This window comes from Rattus norvegicus, chromosome 17, assembly GCF_021556685.1.
Source record: "Rattus norvegicus strain SHRSP/BbbUtx chromosome 17, alternate assembly SHRSP_T2T, whole genome shotgun sequence".
NCBI lineage: Eukaryota > Metazoa > Chordata > Mammalia > Rodentia > Muridae > Rattus > Rattus norvegicus.
In genome coordinates, this window is record NC_141550.1 from 53622754 (window position 1) to 53645566 (window position 22813).

Genomic DNA, 22813 nt, shown 5'->3' on the forward strand with positions numbered 1-22813 from the left:
GTTAAATAACAAAATTAACATCTATACAAACTTCTAGAGCAGTGGTTCTCGATATTCCATTCGATTAAGTGCTGTGACCTTTTAATACACTTTATGTGTGGTGACCTCTAACCATAAAATTACTTTTGTTCCTACTTTATAGCTGTAAATTTGTTACTGTTATGAATCATAATGTAAATATATCTGATATGCAAGATGATCCCAGGCAACCCCCGTGAAAGGATTGTTAAGTGTCCTCTCCAAGAGGTTGTGACTCACAGGTTGAGAACCACTTTTTTAGAGTCAACAAATGCTAATATTTTATTTAATATTTATTTCTATGCTCTTAATTTCTCTGTATAGGGAAGGTGTATATGTATACACATCTTTTGAAAAGAAGTAGCTGCCATAGTTTTCAGTTTAGTCACATGTACCATTAATGTAACCTAAGACAATTGCACTGCTAACATTCATTAGTGGAAAGTCTTGATTTGTAGACTTACAGTAGTATTTGTCTGATTATGTCTTTTAGATGAGAGTTCACTTTCTCTTACCTTTTCATTTTCTATATTAGAAATCACTTGGATCTTGGGTAGCTTCAGAACAAATAACTGTTTTGGGCCAGAATATTTAGGTGATTTTATGTACTTCTATTATATGATGAACACAATGTTAAATTGTGATGTTATAACTTGATTAAGTGATGACCAATCTTAAAACCTCTATGTAGAAAGTACTTTTGCCTTTAGAAGCTATAGGATGACACATTTGTCAGTTTGAAGATTTGCTTTCCCTGCAAATGGTTTAGCACCCACTAATAAGATTTGTCATAATCAGTTACTATAATAGGAACTGCAAATGATGATCTTGGAATTTGATTACTCTTAATAGCTGTTAATAAAACTAATATTAAAAGGGCAGTTCTTTCTATTCCTCCCAGTCTTTTTAATTGTAGGAAACTTTTTTCTACATTATCAGTCATAGTCTACCAATCAGAGGTTCCTGTGAGCCAAATTCTTCCATCTTTTCACTGACTGGTGCCTCTACGAGTCTTAGGCAAATAGTGTATGTCATTCTCACTTTGAATCCTTCTCCCATAACTGCAAATGGTGTATGTCATACTCACTTTGAATCTTTCTCCCATAACTGCAGCAAACCATTTTTCTGTTACCATTGTGTTTTTATAAAAACATGATTGTTTTCCTTACTTAAAATGAATTAGGTTATTAGGTTCATAATACTAACTCACTTTTTTTCATTTACTGTGTTGAAGATATTTCCATGTTAGTTTTGATAGGTCCAGATGCTTATCTATAATAATAGTTACATACTTTCTACTATTAATGTATATAGACACTTGGTTAAGATAGAATATGACAAATTATAGCCATTTAAAACTTCAGAGATGAGAGCAACAGATTGTATCCTAACAAGACTATGCTAATTTATACCCTGAAATGTTATGGCATCATCTTTAGTGTTTCTTTTTTTTTTTAATTTATTTATTTTATGTATATAGGTACACTATAGCTGTCCTCAGACACACCAGAAGAGGGCATCAGATCTCATTACAGATGGTTGTGAGCCACCATGTGGTTGCTGGGATTTGAACTCAGGACCTCTGGAAGAACAGTCAGTGCTCTCAACCGCTGAGCCATCTCTCCAGCCCTAGTGTTTCTTTCTGTGCTGTTTTTTGGTTCTTTTTTTCCCCGGAGCTGGGGACCGAACCCAGGGCCTTGCGCTTCCTAGGCAAGCGCTCTACCACTGAGCTAAATCCCCAACCCCTAGTGTTTCTTTTTTTGAGACATGGTTTCTCTGTGTGTCCCTGGCTGTCTTGGAACTTCGTAGATTAGATTGGCATCTGCCTGCCTCTGCCTACTGAATCTCCAGAGTGTTGGGGTTAAAGGCTCGAGCCACCATGCCTTGCTCTCTGTTTTGGGTATGGAATCATCTTAACAGTAATAGATTTTAACCATTTGAATTTTTATAGTCTTGAAGTTATATTATTAAGTCTTGTGCTTATTTGGTTGCTAATGGGACAGACACTTGGTGTTTTGTTTGACTCATGTCTTCAGTGTAGAATTTTTCTCCTTAGGACTTTAGATCTTTGTAGTTCAGACTCTTGTTTTTGTTTGGCATTTGTTTTTGGGTTGTGGGGTTTTTTGTTTGTTTGTTTTTTGGGTTTTTTGTTTGTTTGTTTGTTTTTCCACTTTTAAAAAAATGTCTGGCTGGCCTGGAGCTTGAGATCCACCTGCCTTTGCCTCCTGAGTGTTGGAATTAAAAGCGTACACCACTATTTATTTTTGTTTTTTACTTGCTATGGATTTTTTAAATTTTTTGAGTCAAATCACTGTTTTCCCTTTATAAATTTTTAAAAAGTTGATCTCAAAAGATTTTGTCATAGAAATTGGTTTAGGTTATATGGAGAAGAACGAGAGAGTCTGGTTTGCCACCTTCTTTCTTCTAGCAGTGTTGCTATCAGAGTTTGGCTAATTTGAAGTGCTACATATAAAAACTCTGAGGAATATCTGTTTCTGTGTACTTTGTTCTCTGTCAACATATTATTTCATTGCTGCTACTTCAGTGTTTGTGTTTTAACCTTTAGATACCTGGTATATTGGCGCTCACTCTTAATTTCTATTAAAGGGTCAGGTTAATGGTATGAAAGTGAAGAGGTTTTTCTCTTTTGTTTACTGGTTTTGGGGTTTAACTCAAGAGTCGTACATGCTGGGCCATCCTCTTCCTACTGAACTCCAACCTCAGCCAAAGCCCTTTCTTAACACAAATCTGGGCCCAGTATTATACAGCTTTTCTTGAAAAAACAAAACAAAAACAACAGCAACAATAAAACCCTGGTCTGAATATTTATGTACATTCTCTGATTTTTATTATTAAAAGGTTCTCTTGGGTAACAGGTTTTTTTTTTTTTAATTTGGGGAATTTAAATTATCAATAACAACTTCAGATATAATTTGAAATTTACAACTCTTTGGGAATTAAAAGAAAAAGTTTAGCACTAACCAGGCTTATAATTCACTTGTAAATCTGTTATGGAGGGTTAGCCTTCATGGTGGCAGAGCAAAGGCATGGCAGCAGGAACAGCTGGGAACCAACTGTTTTATTTTTAAAACAAGGTCTCACTATGTAGCCCTGGCTGTCCTAGAACCAGACTAGCCTCAAATTCACAGAGATCCATCCATCTGCCTGTACATCCCAAGTATTGAGATGAAAAGTGAATTAATTGGTTTTAGTTATGTATATGGGCAAGAGAATAGTTGTGTGTCAATTGTTTGTGATTTTATTTGCTAAAAAGAAAACATCATTGTCCCCCTATCAGAATCAAATATTACAGAATTATGAGATTTCTTGCAGTACATAGTGATTTGATTTTCTTTTTAATTCACAATTTTGAAAGTTAGAGCTTATTTTTTTTTAAGTTTAAACTTTTGTTATTTGTATGTGTATCGTATGTGACATGTGCATGCCATGGTGCTGGTATGGGCACTAAAGACAGCCTTGAATGTTGCTTCTGACCTTGTTTTAGGCAAGTTCACTTAGTAATTCCAGTATAAACCCCAGAATAGCTGGCCCATGAGCTTTCATAGATTCTCCTGTCCCCAACTCCCCTCCCAGAATAGGATAATTGAGATTATAGACCTATGCTGCTGAGCCCAGCTTTGTGTGGATTTTTGGAATTTGCATCCAGGTTCTTACCCTTGCATGCCTAGCCCTGTTACCCATGAAGCCACCTTCCCAGCTCCCTAAACTTTATTTTTAAAAATAGTTTCATATTTGCAAAGATAAAAAGTTATCATTGAATCCCCATTTAACTTGTACTTTTTACATTTAATTAATATCAGTATACTACTATTAATTAAGATCTGCTCTTTACAGATTTCTGTGGGTTTTACTTAATTCTGTGTCACTTTTTTCTTAAAGTTTTTACTTAGTAGTTGAAAGATAATCTGTTTAGATGGACTTAAAGTATGACATATGATATACAGCCTTTACATGCTGCTTAAATCTTAAAATATGATCATAGTTCTATCATGTAATCAATTATTTAGGGTTTATATGACTGACCTTACCTTTTTTTTTTTTTCTTTAGTTTAAGAGGCAATATTTCTGTAAAAGCAGTTAAAAAAGAAGTAGAAAAGAAACTCCGGTGTCTGCTTGCTGATTTACCATTGCCCCCTGAGTTACCAGGAGGAGATGATCTTTCCAAGAGTCCAGAGGAGAAGAAAACAGCAACACAGTTACATAGCAAAAGAAGGCCTAAGTATGTGCTTGCTTTCTACTGGCACTTAAGTTGACTGGACACACCATATCCTGGATAATTATAAACTTAGAAAACATTAATATTTAAAATGAAAAGTGTATATTTATTTGAACATAAATATACAGATTGGTTCAGAGTTCTGAAACAAATATTCATGAAGGGTGGTACCTATTTGCAGTGACTAATAAAACCAAATTAAATTTTCTTACAGTTTGTAATTATTAATTTGGGAGTGTTGCTTGTGTCAAAGATATCAATCATTAAGATAGCTAATTAATATAAAAACACTGAAATTGAACGAAGTGGAGATAGCATTCAGTCCACTCAAACAAACTCAGTAGTGGATAGTGTTGTCCTTTGCTTTTAACTACTCATTTCTTCCATATGACTATGCATTTGTAATTTTCCAAGAGCTAGAATTTTTCAAAATGGAGTTGATGTAGCTTCATGTTAAATACCTGGTAGAGTTCTTTTTCTTGAAGGTAAGAAAAAAAATACTGGTGATTTTAAAAAATGTTTACTCAACAAAGGAAAAGTTTAAAACCTTTAGGATAGATCTGATTTAGAATTGCTCTTCAGATAGCATCTAATTTAAAAATATAAGATCATTTTCTATTATGAGAAGAAAATTTTAGTCTATCCTTGAATCCTTTTGCTATAATTCTTAAGTCTGTGTTGGCCCTGCTATTATATCTAAACATAACAAAAGATCATCTTTTTAAAGAATTTGACTTTTGACATATCTATAAATCTCTACCCAAGTATGGAATTCTGAGTTGTGATTTTACATAAATTAAGACTTTCTGTACTTGTTTGAATGAAAAATCTTAAGTATTTTTATGATGGTTTTATAATGCTATAAATCAATTTGTAAGAAATTTGTAGTCAGTTTCTTATGTTACTGTTTGCTACCTTGTACTATGTGTGTGCATGTGTGTGTGTGTACGTACATGCACATGTATATACACATACATATATAGGAAGAGAGAATCCTTGAATGAGAAATTTTGTGGAGACTAAGTAGAGATTCTTGATGGTTTCTACTAGTAATGTTGTTTCTACCTTCTTACTGAAAAGCTACATTCCTAAAAGCCTTTTAAGGAAATACTGTTGCTGCTTCTCTTTGAAGTTCTAATCTACTTAGAGTAAGTATTTAGAAATTATAGTTTACTTTTATGATAACTTGTAATATCAACTGACAGTAACTTGGTTTGCATGAATGTTCACAAATATACGTGAATAGGGTAAAATGGGCAGGATTGCTCTTGAATTGAATTGTTAAGCAGTTCATTCAGTTTGCTTGATTGTCTATAAAAACTTCAGAACTATATTTAATAGAATATGTGGGCCTCGCTATGGTGAAATCAAAGAAAAAGATATTGACTGGGGGAAACGCTGCGTGGATAAATTTGATATCATCGGAATTATTGGAGAAGGTACTTATGGACAAGTTTACAAAGCCAGGGACAAAGACACTGGTAAGAATGTTAAGTTTTGGATAGAATGTGCTTACTTTCTGTCCCCCTGCCCCAATGTATAGCTTTAAGAATTTCCAAAAGAAGTAAAACTTCTTTGTGCTGTGTTACTTAGTCTTAATTTTATTTGGTATGTGTGTTTTCTGTGTCTTTATATCAGTTTATGTGGTCACATAAAATTTTTCTTCAGTATTTGCGATATGCTATATGGCAGGTTTTAGTGGGATGTGTTTCTTTTGTGGTGAAAAACTGTTAATACCTAGGCTAAAGTAGTAGTAGTTTAGTTTTTCTTTTTGAGGCAAGGTATATTTATATATGTAGTCCAGACTGCTTTGAACTTTGCGACCCTCCTTCCTTACCTTCTTGAGGGCTGTTATTACAGACATGTGTCACAATGCTTGTCTTTAGGAGTAAGTGATTTTGTATTAAGAAGTGACAAAATTTTCTTTTGGCCGACTTTCTCCCTTGTATAGAAGTTACCCCTTGGATCAGATTCCAAAGCTTAAAATTTCAGAACATTACTTTTTCAGATCATACTTAAAAATGTGGGGGAAAGCTTTGAAATACCTCCTTTGAACTAGCAGTTGTATTAGAAGTCACACTACACAAGAATTCAGTCATTTAACTAAATATAATGCATAAAACTAGTTTCTCTGTCTCTCCCTCCTTGAGACAGGCCTGAAACTCAGATCCACTGCCTGCCTCTGCCTCCTGTGTGTTGGGATTAAAGGCATTCATTACTACTGCCTGGCAGAACTAGTGTTTTTAAACTTATACTGCCTTTATAACTTTCAGAAGCTTTAATGAAACATTTTATTATAGGAAAACACCATAAAAATGAACAAAAAGATTTTTAATGCTTAAGAGGATACATTTTTTTCTTAGAAAATTTGTAACATCAGTCTTTTTGTTTCCTTCCAAAGAACTAGAATGAATATGCCTTTATGAAATTTTTTTCCTTACACTGGCTGATGCTTAGCCTACTAAAGCTAAACATTTCTACAACACAAAACAGAAAACCCCCAAACTTCCAAAATGTAAACCATTTCTGGACCTAAGCTTAACCTGTAATAACTTTGTGTTTGTGTGTATTTCTAATTAATTATATTCTGTCTGATAAAAAATTTGCACATACCTAAGTTTTAATATCCTGCTTATATTGACCCTTCCCTCCTTCACACAGAAAAGAATGATAATAAACTCCCTCTTTACCATCCTTCTTGTCTGTATTAATGGACAGTATGAAACAATAAATACATACCCACCTCATCCTAACCAGTTGAATAGTGTTAAATGCAGTGAAATGCTTCAAAATTTACTTGAGGTTAATTCTTGAACTACAAGTATTATTTAGTGTATTACAAATGAAAATAGCTTGTGAATTATAATTTTGAAAGATAGGAACAGAAGTGATAAAAACATTTAAATTACGAAAAATGTCATTGTCTTTTGATAGCTAGTAACTTGATTTTATTTAACTAATAGGAGAAATGGTAGCCTTAAAGAAAGTACGTCTGGATAATGAAAAGGAGGGTTTCCCAATTACAGCAATTAGAGAAATTAAAATTCTTCGGCAACTTACCCATCAGAGTATCATCAATATGAAGGAAATAGTGACTGATAAAGAAGATGCTTTGGATTTTAAGAAAGACAAAGGTAAGCATGCAGATTTAGTATCCAAGTCTTTGAATTCATGATATTTCCAACTTGAAGAATTTATTACTAGATGATGGTTATTTAAAGTACCAGGTAAATAAAAATGTTATCTAATGTCAACCCATTTTAAAATTTAGTAGAGTGAAAGAACTACGTTATTTACTTCAGTGGTTCTTGAGGTCCATGAGTCAGATAAGTCAAATGTACTTACCAGGGTTAGAACCAAGTATTGAATTTTTTTTGAGCTTTGATGTATGTACACGCGTGTGTCTGTTTGCGAGTGCGTGTGTGCATGTGTAATCTTTGTACTTTTAACTAACTGAGAAAAGATTAGAATATACTTACACTACATCTTTTACATTATAAACACAGAAATCTTTTAAGATGTGTGTGGTTTTGTATGTGTGCTTATATATGTGTGTGATATTTATGCTTGTGCACATGAACTGAGGCCAGAGGAGGAATCCTGTCCTGTTCCATTTCTCTCTGCTTTATTCCCTTGAGAGCAGGATCTTTATCAGTGAACCTGGCCTTATACTTGTGGTCAGCAGCTCCCTTGATCTTCCTGTCTCTACCTTTCCTTAGAGCTGGGGTTACAGATGCATATGGCCATTTACAGTTTTTGATGCATGTTCTGTGCCTTTGAACTTAAATCCCCATGCTTAGTCTGGGAACCAGCACCTCAGCCTCCCACTGGCACCTTTTGGGAGGCATGTACCATATTTCTTAAAGTATAGGAACAGCATTTTTTGAAATATTTTTTCAAATATAGATTGATATATGGTTGCTTTTAGCTAAAAAAAAAAAAAAATGCTAAGGAAAGTTTGACTTTCCTTAAAATTAGTTGCCATAGGGCTCACATTAAATCTAATGTGAAAGAGACCAAGTTGGAGTGGACCTTCATTTTTTGGTGTTGCTGTGGTAAAATACTCTGGCCAGAAAAGCATCTTAGAAATTGAGTTTATTTGGTTTACATTTTCCTCAGTCTATTACTGAGGGAAATCATGGCAGGAACTTGAGCAGGAACTCATAATAGAAACAGTACAGGAATGTTGCTTGTTGGCTTTCGTGCTAGCTCATGTTTAGGAAGTTACCTCATACAGCCCAGGACCACCTGCCTAGAGATGGTACTGTCACAGCGGGCTGGACCTACCTATGTTTGTCAGAAATAAAGGCAGTGCTCTGTATACATTTCTATAGGCCATCTCTCTGGTCTAGGCAGTTTCTTAATTGAATGTTTTCTCTTCTTGTGCAGCTGTGCTACATCAGTTTGACAATAAAAATCAATCATCACAGGTTACAACTGAAAATCATACTAAGTCCCTTTATAGGCTGCACACATACAGTCTTACTCTTCTGGGATGTGGTTTTAAATAATTGATAGGTCATATAGTAATTATGTTGTGTAAATCACCCTGTCTAAAAGTATTCTGTATACAGTGTAGAGCTGTTACCTCTCATGGTTTTTGTTTGTAAAACCCAATTTCTTATTACCTCAGCATTTGCCATGGTTTGGCATCTTAATTTTCTTTATTGCTTCTGAATGCATAATAGAAAAGAAAGTACTTACTGCTTGCCTTTAGTTAAAATGTCTCAGATTTGACTTACTGAACATTGTGACCTTATTAGTAAGACTTTTTACCTCTTCTGAGCCTGTTTCTTACCATTCTTAGAAGGATATTTTAGTAAAATTTAGTAAAATTGGGCTCAGGAACTTAGCCATGAAGTAGAGTCCAGTGTAATTTGTTTTGCCTTTATACCACTTTGCAGATTGATTAGTATGTTTACTCTTTCTCTAACATGCAAGTCTCCTGTTTTTATCTGTGGGGTCACTTCCCTGCTTGCTTCTTAAATTCCAATTTTGCTAGTTTTTATTATAAGCTAAGCTTCAGTTACATTAGTCTTTGGGGCTCAAAAGTAGGCCGGGAAACTTTGATGGCTTCAGCTCATTAAATGTTATACTCCATGTTGAACTTCGCACGTACACGCGTGCGCACACAGACATACTGACCCACACCTCACACCAGTTCCTACAGATATGGAATTGAGATTTAAATGATGGACTTCTTGCTACTTAATATTACTTTATTCATTAGGTGAGGCCTAACCTATCTGGTAAGTATTTCCAATATCCATTAGATTGACACAATTTGAAGTAACTCCTCTACCAAAAAAAAGATTAAAAAAAACCCTTCTCAATAACTAAAAATAATTACTCAGCTTATTATTTTATTTACAAAGACATAAGCTGTACCTATTTTGTTGGCCCTACCAACCAGAGTCAGCCAGTACAGAAGTTGTTATGATGACTAGTTGCTGAGTGAATAAATGAGCTTTGCTTTATAGTACTGTCCAGACTTTGAAAGACTCTTCCACAGTCTTCTTGTAGTCTGTCCTTGTTTTGTGTTATTAAATTATAAATCCTCTGAAACCTCATTTTTTAAAATTCTTCTACAATGTACCCCATTTTACAAAACAAATTTTCATAGATTTTGATGCCCACTTCAAGATATCTTTTATTATTCAGATTAAAAGCATAAAATTGTACTTTAAAAAATAGTGTCTTGGTACTTGAAATTACTGACATTCATCATAAGACAGCCAAATTGTGCTGTCCAGCCATGGCGAGCTCCTCCAGCTATGGTGCTTTCGCTGCATTAGTGGCTTAAGTATTTAGGAAATATGAATACTCTTTATATTTGTAACTTTTCTTAAAAATCAAGGAAAGAAACTGGGTATGTAGTAGGGCATGCCTTTATTTCCAGCACTTAGGAAGCAGAGGCAGGCAGAGTATGAGACCATACTGGTCTACATAGTGAGTTCCAGGCCAGCCAGGATTATAAAATGAGTCTTTAAGCACCATAGATTGACTGGACAAAGGGATGATGTATATCTTGGTAGAATGTACAGTGTAAGGTTTCATTACACTACTCAGAAGGACAGCCTGAAAATATGACTTGTTTATTTCTTGAACTTTTCTTGAACTTACCATGACTGGTAAAGAGTTAATTGAAACAGGGGTTAAGGAAGGACTTCTGCTGAATATTCTCAAATACAGACCAACATGCCCAAATTGTTTCAATTTACGTAATGTATGTTCTTGCTGCTCCTATTTAACACCATACTGGTATTAGTCAGAGTAATTGCAGTAGAAAATGAAATAAGATAAGCAGACTAGAAAAGAAGCAAAATTTATAGACAAGGTACAGTGTATGCTCGTGCACATTATGGGCATGATAAAGATCATTAAACACAACCTATTATGTTCACAAGATAAAACATCTAAGAATAAGTTGACAGAAAATATAAGGTTTGTAAGTTGAAAGGTAAGAAACACTATTGAAAGAATATTAAAAAGACTTAATAGAAAATATTCCATTTTTAAAGATTAGAAGAATTAATCCTATTAAGGCAACACTCTCCTCAGTTTATCTTCATATTACAGCCCTTCTCAAAATTAGAGGTGGATTCTTTCGATTTTTTAACTTACATTTAAAAATTTAAGAATTAAATTTGTTTGTTGGGAGGAGGATGCCACTGTGTGTATTAGAGATCAGGGGATAAGTTGGTGATAGTAATTTCTCTCCTTATACCATATGGGTCCTGGAGAATCAAATTCCGGTTGTCAGGGCTTGGCATTGAGTGGCTTTACCTGCAGATCTGTTTTGTTATGCCATATGCATTTTTAAATACTGACAGGAAGATTCTAATATTTATATAAATACAAGATCTGGGATAGTGTATATCTGGTCATTGCTACTTTGTGAGTTCTTCTCAAACTTTATCCCACATGGTTTTACCTATCTGGTATAGGGAAAGGAGCGGATGAGGGGGAGGGAGAGAGAAGGAGAGAAAGATTCTTGAATCTAATCTTTTTCTTAATTCTTCTTTGAGCACAATTACTAACAAACTACAACCACCACCTACCTCATCCTTGGGGATCTAGCATTTATTTGCCCTCTGAAAAATTACCAGATTTCCAAATGTCACACAATCATAAAAAAGTGCTTAATATTCCTAGTTGACATCAAAAGCACAAATAGTAAAGGAAAAAAATAGTACATTAAGCTTCAACAGAATCAAGTTGGATACTATCAAGCAGTGAAGAGAGGCTGGGCGTGATGGTGAAACAGCGGAGTCTGATGGGACATGCACTAATCACAACACTGGAGATAGAGGCAGGCGGATCTGTCTATGTAATAACTTCCATACCAGCTGGGTCAGCCTGGCTGAGTGAGACCCTGTTTCCAAATAAATGAATGAATGAATGAAAGAAATGAAATGAAATGAAATGAAATGAAACACAAGTGCTTCAAAAATGAGTAAGTACATATCAAAAAATTAAATAAAAAGCTCCAGTTAACTTTTCACTAGCCGATGGTAATTAACCCACTAGAAGGAAAAGAGAGTCAGTGGTTGAAAAAATGACAAACAAATGAAGGAGGAAAGGTTTAATTAAAGCATTGGAATTCACTGGGCCTGGCAGCGCACACCTTTAATTCCAGCACTTGGGAGACTGAGGCAGGGGGGCCTCTTGAGTTCCAGGACAGCCTGGTCTACAGAGCGACTTCCAGGACAGTGGGGGTGGGCGGGAGGTGTTGGGGGTGCACTACACAGAGAAACCTGGTCTGGAAAAATAGGCACCTCAGAATACAGAAAAGTAGCCAACGCAAATAACACACCCTCTAGTGAAGAGACAAGAGGCTTCCTCTCTTTTTAGCTTTTTTCCAATCATTGTTTGTATATAACAAGTATATGTGTTAACTTTTTCTGAAATGAAGGACAAAATATGCTATCTTCTGCAAATAAATGTTTATATGCTTTATGTAGCCATTAAAAAAGTCAGTATTCTATAGTGCTATAATTTCAATGTATTTTATTCTCTTAGGGTTTTTTTACACAGGTGCATTTAGACTGTTGAATATTTGAAAAATATTAATATTTATAAATATTAATATTAATTTATTAATATTAATATTTATAATTATTAATATTAATTTATTAATATTAATATTTATATTAATAAAACAGAAGTTATATTTTGAATTTCACAGGATACTTTGTATCCTGTTTTACAAGTAGAGTTGCTTACTTAAATGATATATTGGACTCTTTTCATATTAATTTCAGACAGATCACTTTACAAACTTCAAAGTTTTATTCTCAGAATTTTATTTTGAGTACACACTTTACTGAAATGTAGTATACTGTTGATTTTTCATCTTTGTCCATCTACTAAGGAATATTTCCCTATTTTGAGATTATACATATTTTCATGCTTTTGACCTTTTTATAACTTTTTTCTTGTGCTGTGTATTTGATGTGTGTGCATATGTGTGTTGTGTATGTGTTTTGTATGCTCATGTATAACATGCTGGCTCATGCAAGTAGAGTCCAGACGTTGCTATTGAGTGTCCTTCTTGATGGCTTTCACCTTATATCTTGAGCTGTGGTCTCACACCTGAGCCCAGACTACTCATTTGTCTTGTTCAGTTTGCCTGCTTTCTCTGGGGACCATCTTTAGCAGTCCCAAAGGGCTAGCTAGGATTTTTGCTGGGTATCTGCCAAGCAGTTCTCATGCTTTTACAGTCATTGGTCTTATGACTGAGTAATCTACCCAGCCCCTTTACATTTCTTCAGGTTGCCGGCCAATTTCCATTTTCATAGGGATTGATTGAGCTGGTTAGTTTTTATCAATTTGACACAATCTAGGATCACAAGTAAGGAGGGAAACTCAAGAAAGAAAATATCTCCATAAGATGTCTTGTGGGCATGTCTCTGGGGCATTTTCTTGATTAAAAATTGATGTGGGAGGGCCCAGTCCACCTGGGCAGATGGTGCTGAGTTGCATAAGAAAGCAGATTGAGGTAGGCCTTTAATCCCAGCACTTAGGGAGGCAGGCAGGTAGATCTCTGAATTTGAGGCTAGCCTGGTTTCAAAATGACTTCCAGATTATAGCCAGGGCTAGACAGAAAATTTTCTTTACTTGAAAATCCTCTCTTCCCCATCCCAACCCCCCACAAAAGAAAAAAAAAAAAAAGAAAAAAGAAAAAAGAAAAGAGAGGGACTACAAACAAACCACAGACTGAGTAAGCCACAAAAACCAAGCTACACATTAGTGTTATTACTCTGTGTTTTCTGCTCAGTTCCTGCCTCCAAGTTCCCACCTGAGTTCCTGCCTTGACTTCCCCTGTGATGGACTGTAACCTGGAGCCAAATAAACCCCTTCCTCAGTTTTCTTTAGGTCATAGTCGTTATCGCAGCAATAGAAATAGAAAGCAAACTAAGAAAGGATTAGAGCAGTTGTTTTGTGTGTCATTGTTATTTTTTCCCCATTGTTGTTTCTTAACTTTCATTTGCTCTGTCTTCTGAAGTTTATTTCATTTATTTATTTATTTCATTTATTTATTTACTTATTTATTTATTTATTTCATGTATGTGAGTACACTGTTGCGTCTTCAGACATACCAGAAGGGGGCACCGAATCCCATTTCATATTATTGTGAGCCACCATGTGGGTGCTGGGAATTGAACTCAGGACCTCTGGAAGAGCAGTCAGTGCTCTTAACCTCTGAACCATCTCTCCAGCCCCTGAAGTTTATTTCTTGCTTAGTACTTTTTGTGTGTGTGAGGTTGGAATCAATGGCCCCATCTTTTGAACATCTACAGCCTTCCCCTCCCTCCCAAAGTTACTGTGTTGCTTAGAATGGCCACTTTGGGCTTTGGATGGTCCTGCTCCCACCATCTGAGTGTCAGTTAGTATTGCAACTGGGCATCAGTCACAACACCTTGTTTTATGCTGTGCTAGAGGTTGGTCAGGAGTGTGGCCATGCATGCTTGTTCATAGGGGTAGTACTAATTGGACTCAGTTATTTAGAAACAAAGGTAAAGGCTTGAATTTAGGACAAGGATGTGAAGTGGATTTGGGAGGATGAGTTAAAGTGAGGACTGTGAATGAATGTAGTCTTAAGTACTGAAGAAAGAATAAAATACTGAGGGGGTGTGGATCGTTGATAGAAGTATTAATATAATACTATGAAGTGAAAATTATCTTAACCTTTAAAGAACGTTTACGGACAAGGTATGATACTTTGAACATAATAAACTTTTTTTTAACTTACTGTTCTAATTTGAACTTCCAGAGTTACAAGGTTATTTTTTATATTGCTTATAAACAATACAAGCAATCTACATACTAATAAGAGGAATAATGAATGTAAAAGTATCTTTCTGTTAAAAACATAAATTTAAGCAGAACTATTGAGAGCATTACTTAAAAAATTAGTAGGATATTGAACCTCCATAGATTTTTTTTTTTTTTTTTTTTACTAATATGAATATTGGGGGCTGGTCACCAGGCTGGAGACTCTGATATAAAGCTATAAAGCTTTGGGTCCAAAAGCAGTCTGGAAATTGGTACTCCCCACCCTCTTTTGTATACACCAGTCTTTTTCCTTTTCTCTGTGATACTATAATCATACCACTTCTCCCTTCCCTTTCCTCCCTTCAAATTCCCCCATTATCCATCCCTCTTTGCTCTCTTTCAAATTTTTGGCTTTTTTATTAATAATTGTTCCATACAAATTCATATTCCTAAATACATAAGTATAACCTGCCCAGTCTGTGTGCTACTTATTTGTTTATGTTTTTAGAGCTGATTTTGGTTGAACCAGTTGGTGTGCTTTTCCTTGGTGAAGAATATTTCTCCAGCTCTTGTCATTCTTCAGTTGCTTGTAGTTGTTTTGTGTATGGTTGAGATCTGGATTTTTTTCCATCCATCTGAGCATGTGTGTTATTGTTCATGTGCAGCTCATGATGGTGAGGCTTATGTATATAACTTTTGACATTCCTAGCAGACACAGTCTCACAGCAAACTCGCTGCTCCTCTTAGTTTTACAGTCTTTCTGCCTCCTCTATCACAAGGATCCTTGACCCTTAGGGAGGTAGTCGTACTGTAAACGTATCTTGGGAACTGGAAATGACAATTTTGCATTGTGATTGGTGATGCTTTTCTGTAATGGTCTCCATGTGTTGCGACAAGAAGTTTCCTTGATAAGGGGTAAGAACTACACTTATCTATGGATATAAGAACAAGTATTTAAAATGTAGTTAGGCATTATGCTTGTTTATGAAAATGACATCTGTGGGTTATCGTCTAAGAACCATGACTTCACTAGCACCAGGTATGTTTGCTATACTTCCAGTATAAGGAATTAATTAAAGAAGTATTGATTACCAATAAGGTTGTGTATGCCACTATTGCACCCTTAGGGTTATAGTGCCATCCTGGTCTATGCTATGGTTCATAGATATTATAGAGGGTAGGACAGTTGGTTGCTTCTCTCCTTTGTAAGCTTGCATGATGTCTTTTGGTACCTGAAAGGTAGTCCTCAGCAAGGAGGCTCTATAAAGTCATCCAGCTTAGGGGAATGACTCCTGTTTCTGAAGAGGTTAGTCTGCACTGACTCAGGGTGTGTGTGTGTGTGTGTGTGTGTGTGTGTGTGTGTGTGTGTGTGTACCTGCTGCCTGCCTGCCAGTGTTTTTTCAGAGACAGACTAAGGGCAATAGCAGTAGCTTATAATGTTTTTGGAGTATCCTTTACAGCTCTGACCACTAGACAACTCAGAATGACTGGTGTCAGGAAGGGTTTATTAGGGGTTTGTGGCTCTTGCCAGCCTAGATGGGGAAATTTCATTTAAACTGCATCACCTTACATATATTATAGATATATATGTAATATATATATATTTAATAGATACTAGTATAATTCCTTATGACTTTCTAAGATATTCTTGTTTGTAATTTTACCATCTACAACCAAATTTCTCTATTTTTCTATTTAACAGCCCCTCCCCCACCCTTTTTGGATTTTTGAGACAGGGTCTCACCATGTAGTTCTGGCCATCTCAGAACTCAGGGGATCCACCTGCTTCTGCCTCAAATGCTGTGATGAAAGCGTGTACCACCACCTATATATTATCAATCTAAGGTCTATTGTTAATCAGGTAAACAAGAGTCATTTTATTGATAACTACAAAGAAACTTGGTGGGGCTTTTGTAAAGATTGTGATAAATCTACACATTAGCAAGGAAGAACTGATATCTAGTATGCTGAGCTTACTGTCTACATGCATGGGCCATATTTTTCTTCATTTGGATTTGTAGTTATTGCATTAGAATCTTGTAGTTTTTCCTCAGGGGTGTGTGTGTGTGTGTGTGTGTGTGTGTGTGTGTGAGAGAGAGAGAGAGAGAGAGAGAGAGAGAGAGAGAGATGAGGCTTCTCTGTGAGGCCTGTGCTGGAACTCCGTGGATCAGATTAGCATGGAAACCCTAGATCCACCTGCCTTTGCTTGCAGAGTGGGGGGATTAAAAGCGTGGGCCAACCATGCCCAGCTCATGTTTTTAGTTTCTAATTATTGTTGCTTATTGTTGGCATATAGGAAGAGGCCTATAGTTTTTAGTAATTGTTGAGGGGGGTGCTTCTCACTCATTATTACATCAAATATTTCATCTGTTTCTCTATTTTCTTCTTTTAAAGCCTTGAAAGAATGTTAGCATTTGTTACTGTTTTACGGTCCTTGGATGTTCTGCTTTGTTTGTATTCCTCCTACCCCATCATACACATTCATTTCTGAACATTTCTATTCACACATCTTTGTACGGAGTGTTTCCTTGGATGTATTTGGTATACTTGTTAAATCTTTTTTCCTTTTCTTAAAAAGTAGAAACACTTTGTTTTCTTTTGTTTTATAGGTGCTTTTTTTTTTTAGAACAAAACTTTTAGCATATACAACCAAGAAGAGTTGATACAGTTTGCTTCTACTTTCATTGATTCCAAAATTAATAGAATTTCTCATATATGTAAATATAAGATTCAAACTATAGGACCCTTTCTATGTTATAATAGGACAATAGTAAGCCCTCCTTTTTTCAAACACTTCAGTGACTTACAAAGTATTCTCATATGTGCTGACTTGATTTTGCACAAGAAATGAACACAAATGTCATTGTCTTAGGGTTTTATTGCTGTGAACAGACACCATGACCAATGTAAGTTTTATAAAGGACAACATTTAATTGGGACTGGCTTACAGGTTCAGAGGTTCAGTCCATTATTATCAAGGTGGGAGCATGGCAGTATCCAGGCAGGCATGGGGCAGGAGGAGCTGGGAGTTCTACATCTTCACCTGCAGGAAGCCAGGAGCAGACAGCATCCTCAGGCAGCTAGGAGGAGGGTCTCCAAGCCCACCCCCATAGTGACACACTTCCTCCAACAAGGCCACACCTTCTAATAGTGTCACTTCCCTGGGCCAAACATATGCAAACCATCACAGTCATCATTATCCATATCCCAAGGCAAGCAAAGAATATTAATCAAAGTGGTTTTTTTTTTTAATTGAGTATTTCTTATATACATTTCGAGCGTTATTCCCTTTCCCGGTTTCCGGGCAAACATCCCCCTCCCCCCTCCCCTTCCTTATGGGTGTTCCCCTCCCCATCCAACCCCCATTGCCGCCCTACCCCCAACAGTCTAGTTCACTGGGGGTTCAGTCTTAGCAGGACCCAGGGCTTCCCCTTCCACTGGTGCTCTTACTAGGCTATTCATTGCTACCTATGAGGTCAGAGTCCAAGGTCAGTCCATGTATAGTCTTTAGGTAGTGGCTTAGTCCTTGGAAGCTCTGGTTGCTTGTCATTGTTGTACATATGGGGTCTCGAGCCCCTTCAAGCTCTTCCAGTTCTTTCTCTGATTCCTTCAACGGGGGTCCTATTCTCAGTTCAGTGGTTTGCTGCTGGCATTCGCCTATGTATTTGCTGTATTCTGTCTGTGTCTCTCAGGAGCGATCTACATCCGGCTCCTGTCGGCCTGCACTTCTTTGCCTCATCCATCTTGTCTAATTGGGTGGCTGTATATGTATGGGCCACATGTGGGGCAGGCTCTGAATGGGTGTTCCTTCAGTCTCTGTTTTAATCTTTGCCTCTCCCTTCCCTGCCAAGGGTATTCTTGTTCCCCTTTTAAAGAAGGAGTGAAGCATTCACATTTTGATCATCCGTCTTGAGTTTCATTTGTTCTCGGGATCTAGGGTAATTCAAGCATTTGGGCTAATAGCCACTTATCAATGAGTGCATACCATGTATGTCTTTCTGTGATTGGGTTAGCTCACTCAGCATGATATTTTCCAGTTCCAACCACTTGCCTACGAATTTCATAAAGTCGTTGTTTTTGATAGCTGAGTAATATTCCATTGTGTAGATGTACCACATTTTCTGTATCCATTCCTCTGTTGAAGGGCATCTGGGTTCTTTTCAGCTTCTGGCTATTATAAATAAGGCTGCGATGAACATAGTGGAGCACGTGTCTTTTTTATATGTTGGGGCATCTTTTGGGTATATGCCCAAGAGAGGTATAGCTGGATCCTCAGGCAGTTCAATGTCCAATTTTCTGAGGAACCTCCAGACTGATTTCCAGAATGGTTGTACCAGTCTGCAACCCCACCAACAATGGAGGAGTGTTCCTCTTTCTCCGCATCCTCGCCAGCATCTGCTGTCACCTGAGTTTTTGATCTTAGCCATTCTCACTGGTGTGAGGTGAAATTTCAGGGTTGTTTTGATTTGCATTTCCCTTATGAATAAAGATGTTGAACATTTCTTTAGGTGTTTCTCAGCCATTCGGCATTCCTCAGCTGTGAATTCATCAAAGTGGTTTTAGATCAATCTTGGATACTGAAAAGACATTATCTCTGGTATAAAGTTCAAAATTGTCTTAATTCTTAGAACTTCTGTTTCTCTACATGTAGTGTCCATCTGTGCTTACATGTGCACTTGCTTGGTTCAGTAGGCGTTCTTAGCATATTCATCATAGCTTGTAAAAGTTCCTGATCAGACAACTCTAACACATTTATTGTATTTACTTCTGACTTTGATGCTTAATTGTATTTCTTGAGCCTATGTTTAATATGCCTCATACATTTTCTTTGAAGTTCTAAATAATACATTTATTATCACTGAGGTACATAGGTCCTTAGCATAAGCTTTTATGCTTACCTGCCTGTTTGTTTTGGCTATTTCTAGTATTTGTTATACTTGGCTAGTATTTGAGGCTAAAATTTCCTTTATCGTTTATGGTTAGTCTTCCTAGTTCATTGTTTTTCAGTTTTTTTGAATTTTTTTTTAAATAGGGCTTTAGATCTTTCTGATATACTCTGGTTTGTCAGCTACGAGCTTATTAATGATATGGAATGGGAGTAAGAGAACTACTATTTCTTTAATCGTTAGCAGGCTTATGCTCCAAGGTTGTGATGCTCATAGGTACTTTTTAACTGCATCTGGCTTTTCTCTCCTTTAATTGATATGGAAACCGAGTGTACGGAAGTTGAGGCTTGTTGGTTGAGCTCTGGGGAAAACTCTCTCTGAAGAACTAGCCTTGCTCTTAACAGGATGCCTTGGGTCAGTGATTTTCAACTTTCCCTTAGTGCTGTAACCTTTTAATATAATTCCTCATGTGGTGACTTCCAACCATACAATTGCTACCTCACAACTAATTTTGCTACTGTTATGAATCATAATAGTATTTATCTGTGTTTTCAAGTAGTCTTAGGCGACCTCTGTGAAAGGTTTGTCCAACTTCCAAAGGCGTTGTTACCACGGATTGAGAACCAATGTTTTGGACATATAGTTGACTCTTTTTCCTGATTTTACTGGAGACACAATATACATTTTTTTTCATGAGCATTTTAGCATAGGGCTTCTAGTAATAAAAATTTGTCTTCCAGTTTCTCTAACTTGGAAATGGTAGTCACATTTATTTGTCTTCTTACTAGTGTTTTGTGCTCTTGATGGCTGGTTAGGGGTGTTTCCCCCATTCTCTGCATAGGAACTTATTTTCAACGAATGCTTCTGTTTTTCTTTCTTAGCTCTGTACATTTGCTTTTTTGTGAGTGGATGTTCTTAGGATACTTTTTTCCTTGCTATGTCTGGGTAGGAGAAGCTCACCTTACTGAATGGAATGTATTTTTGTGTTCTGTCTCTTTATCTCCTTCTCTGTCTCTGTTTGGGGGGTAGGTAGATGTATGTGTGTTGTAGGTATTGGGTATGTTAAGTGTGTGTGTAAGCTAGAGGTCACTATCAGGTGTCTTCTTAAATTGTTCTCTAGTGTTTGAGACAGGATTTCTCATTGTCAGTCTGGCTGGCCAATGAGTCGGCCTCTCTCCAGTTTCCCAACACTGGTATAAAAGTCAGGGTGGCTGTGCCTTGCACAAATGTGCTGGGTATCTGGAATCATGTCCTCACGCTTGCCTGTCACCTGAGCTATCTCCCAGCATCACAGTCTCTTCTTCTATAAAAGTTGAGTGTGTATTTGGAATCTGTATTTCGATTTCTTGGATCACACTTTTTAATTATAGAAATAATTTACATTATAATTAAAAATGTTAAAAATAGGAATGTAGAACTTTTTTTTATATATCCCTTTTGTCTTTCAGATGCTTTCGCTGTTCTTAGTTATTTTCCTGTATGATATACATTGTAGAGAAAAAAACTTTCACTGATTGTACTTGTTACTTTTGTTGTGATAAAATACGGGACAAAACAAAGTTAGGGGAAAAAAGTTTATTTTGGCTTACAGTTCCTGAGAGAATGTGGTCCAACATGGTTGGGAAGGTATGACACGGCAATGAGGAAGCAGGGTGATCACATTTCATCCATATACTGGAAGTAGTGAGAGGGAATCAAAAGTGAAACCAGTCTAGAAACCTCAAAGCCTGCCTTTGTTGGTGTACTTACAAGATTCCACTCCTTTAAGATTCCATAACCTTCTCAAACAGTGCTATTAATTTGGCATCAATTGTTCCAGTACGTTTGCCTCTAGAGCCATTTTTATCATTTAAAGCACCACACTGATAATTTTAGAAGTTGGGCTTTTGCATAATTTACAGATTAATTTGGGAAGATTGGCATTTTTATTCCCGTGCCCTTTTTTGTCTATGTGGGTTTTTGGTCTTAAAAGGGAATTTTAAAAAAAATTTCCTTTTAATTTAATTAGCTATTATTAATGAGTTCTATTTTATCTTTTAACTGGTAGCCAATATTAAATGACTATTGTATGTTACACTATTTTTTTACATTTTTACTCTTTTTAATATTTTCCATTGAACTTTATGGTTTCCATCTTATCTCATTTCAGTTCTTAGGCTTCTCATTCATTTTACTTGATAGAAATAGGAGGCTTTCTATTTCAAATTAAAATGTTACCTAATGATTATGTTACAGAATGGAACAGATGAAATTAATCAATTTTAATAACCTCTAACTCAGTGTGTAGTAGGTAATTTCAATGTATAATCAATTATTATTAAATTGATTAAAGATTTTGTTTCTATATTTATGAGTGTGTGTGTGCACAAACGTGCATGTGGATGTTCATGGAAGGCAGAAGAGGATGTATTCCTTGGAGCTGTAATTATAAGTTATAAGCCACTTGAAATGAGTGCTAGGAATTGAACTCAGGTCTATAAGAGCAACAAGGACCCTTAACTGTTCAGCTCTGTCTAACCTATTATCATTTATTATTAGTACCAGTATTATATATCTTTGAGACAAAGTCTTCCTATATATAATTACCAGTTTGGCCTTGTATTTGAGATTTTCTTTCCATGCTTCATGCCTCTATACTTAATACCTAACTTAGTATATTACGGAGATAGTTTATATTTGTTTTATATTAAGTATTGGAAATCTGGTGCATGTTTTATACTTAAAACAATTTTGGACTAAGCCACAAGCACTCAGTAGCTACCAGTGGGTTCCTAGCCAACTCTGTGGGTTGTGCAATTGGAAATTAAACATATCTTATAAATATTTATATTATGTTTACCTCCCAATACCTGTGTTAATATTGTATAGTCTCTTGAAATCTTTTTGTTGAGATGCCATATCAACATTTGGAGTTGTAGTGAATTTAAGCATCTTTAATGTTGTTTTGGACACAGATATTTTTTTTTTTTTTTTTAAGTATTGGAGGCTCCACTTAACCTGATATAGAGCTGTGGACTTGAACTTCTGATCCTTCTCCTTTTACCTTTAAAGTGCTAGGGTTACTTGCATTACACCATTGTGTCCATCTGACATTATTTCACTGTTCTGTCTCTAAGCATAACAAGACATAGAGCAAAGTATATTTTCAACAGTGTTTGGACAGTGATCAGATACAATTTCCTCAAGGTGAATTTTATAGTTATTTTGCCAAGTTAAGTGTCCATCCCTTTTCCCTTAGGCAAAATAATAAAACCTATCCACTAATTTTATTTTAATTAAAATTATGTAATATTTCTATTTTGATGTTTAATTCTTGTTACAATTTAGTTCTAGTCATTTGTATTTTGCTGTTACTGTAGTATTACTAAAACCTTTTTATTTGTGAGAGTGTGTA

At 36.0% G+C, this 22813-nt stretch overlaps 1 protein-coding gene across 10 annotated transcripts in view; it reads left to right on the plus strand.

The window, feature by feature from the left end:
• Positions 1-22813, plus strand: part of Cdk13 (cyclin-dependent kinase 13) — a 90818-nt gene that overhangs the window by 31739 nt on the left and 36266 nt on the right. For all 10 annotated transcript variants that reach the window (XR_015640816.1, XM_087590678.1, XM_087590679.1 and 7 more), the window contains 3 exon segments: positions 4088-4258; positions 5597-5736; positions 7219-7389. Coding sequence is in view for 9 of the 10 variants with exons in the window: in XM_087590678.1 (XP_087446804.1) it covers positions 4088-4258; positions 5597-5736; positions 7219-7389 (482 nt within the window). In the remaining variant the exon portion in view is untranslated.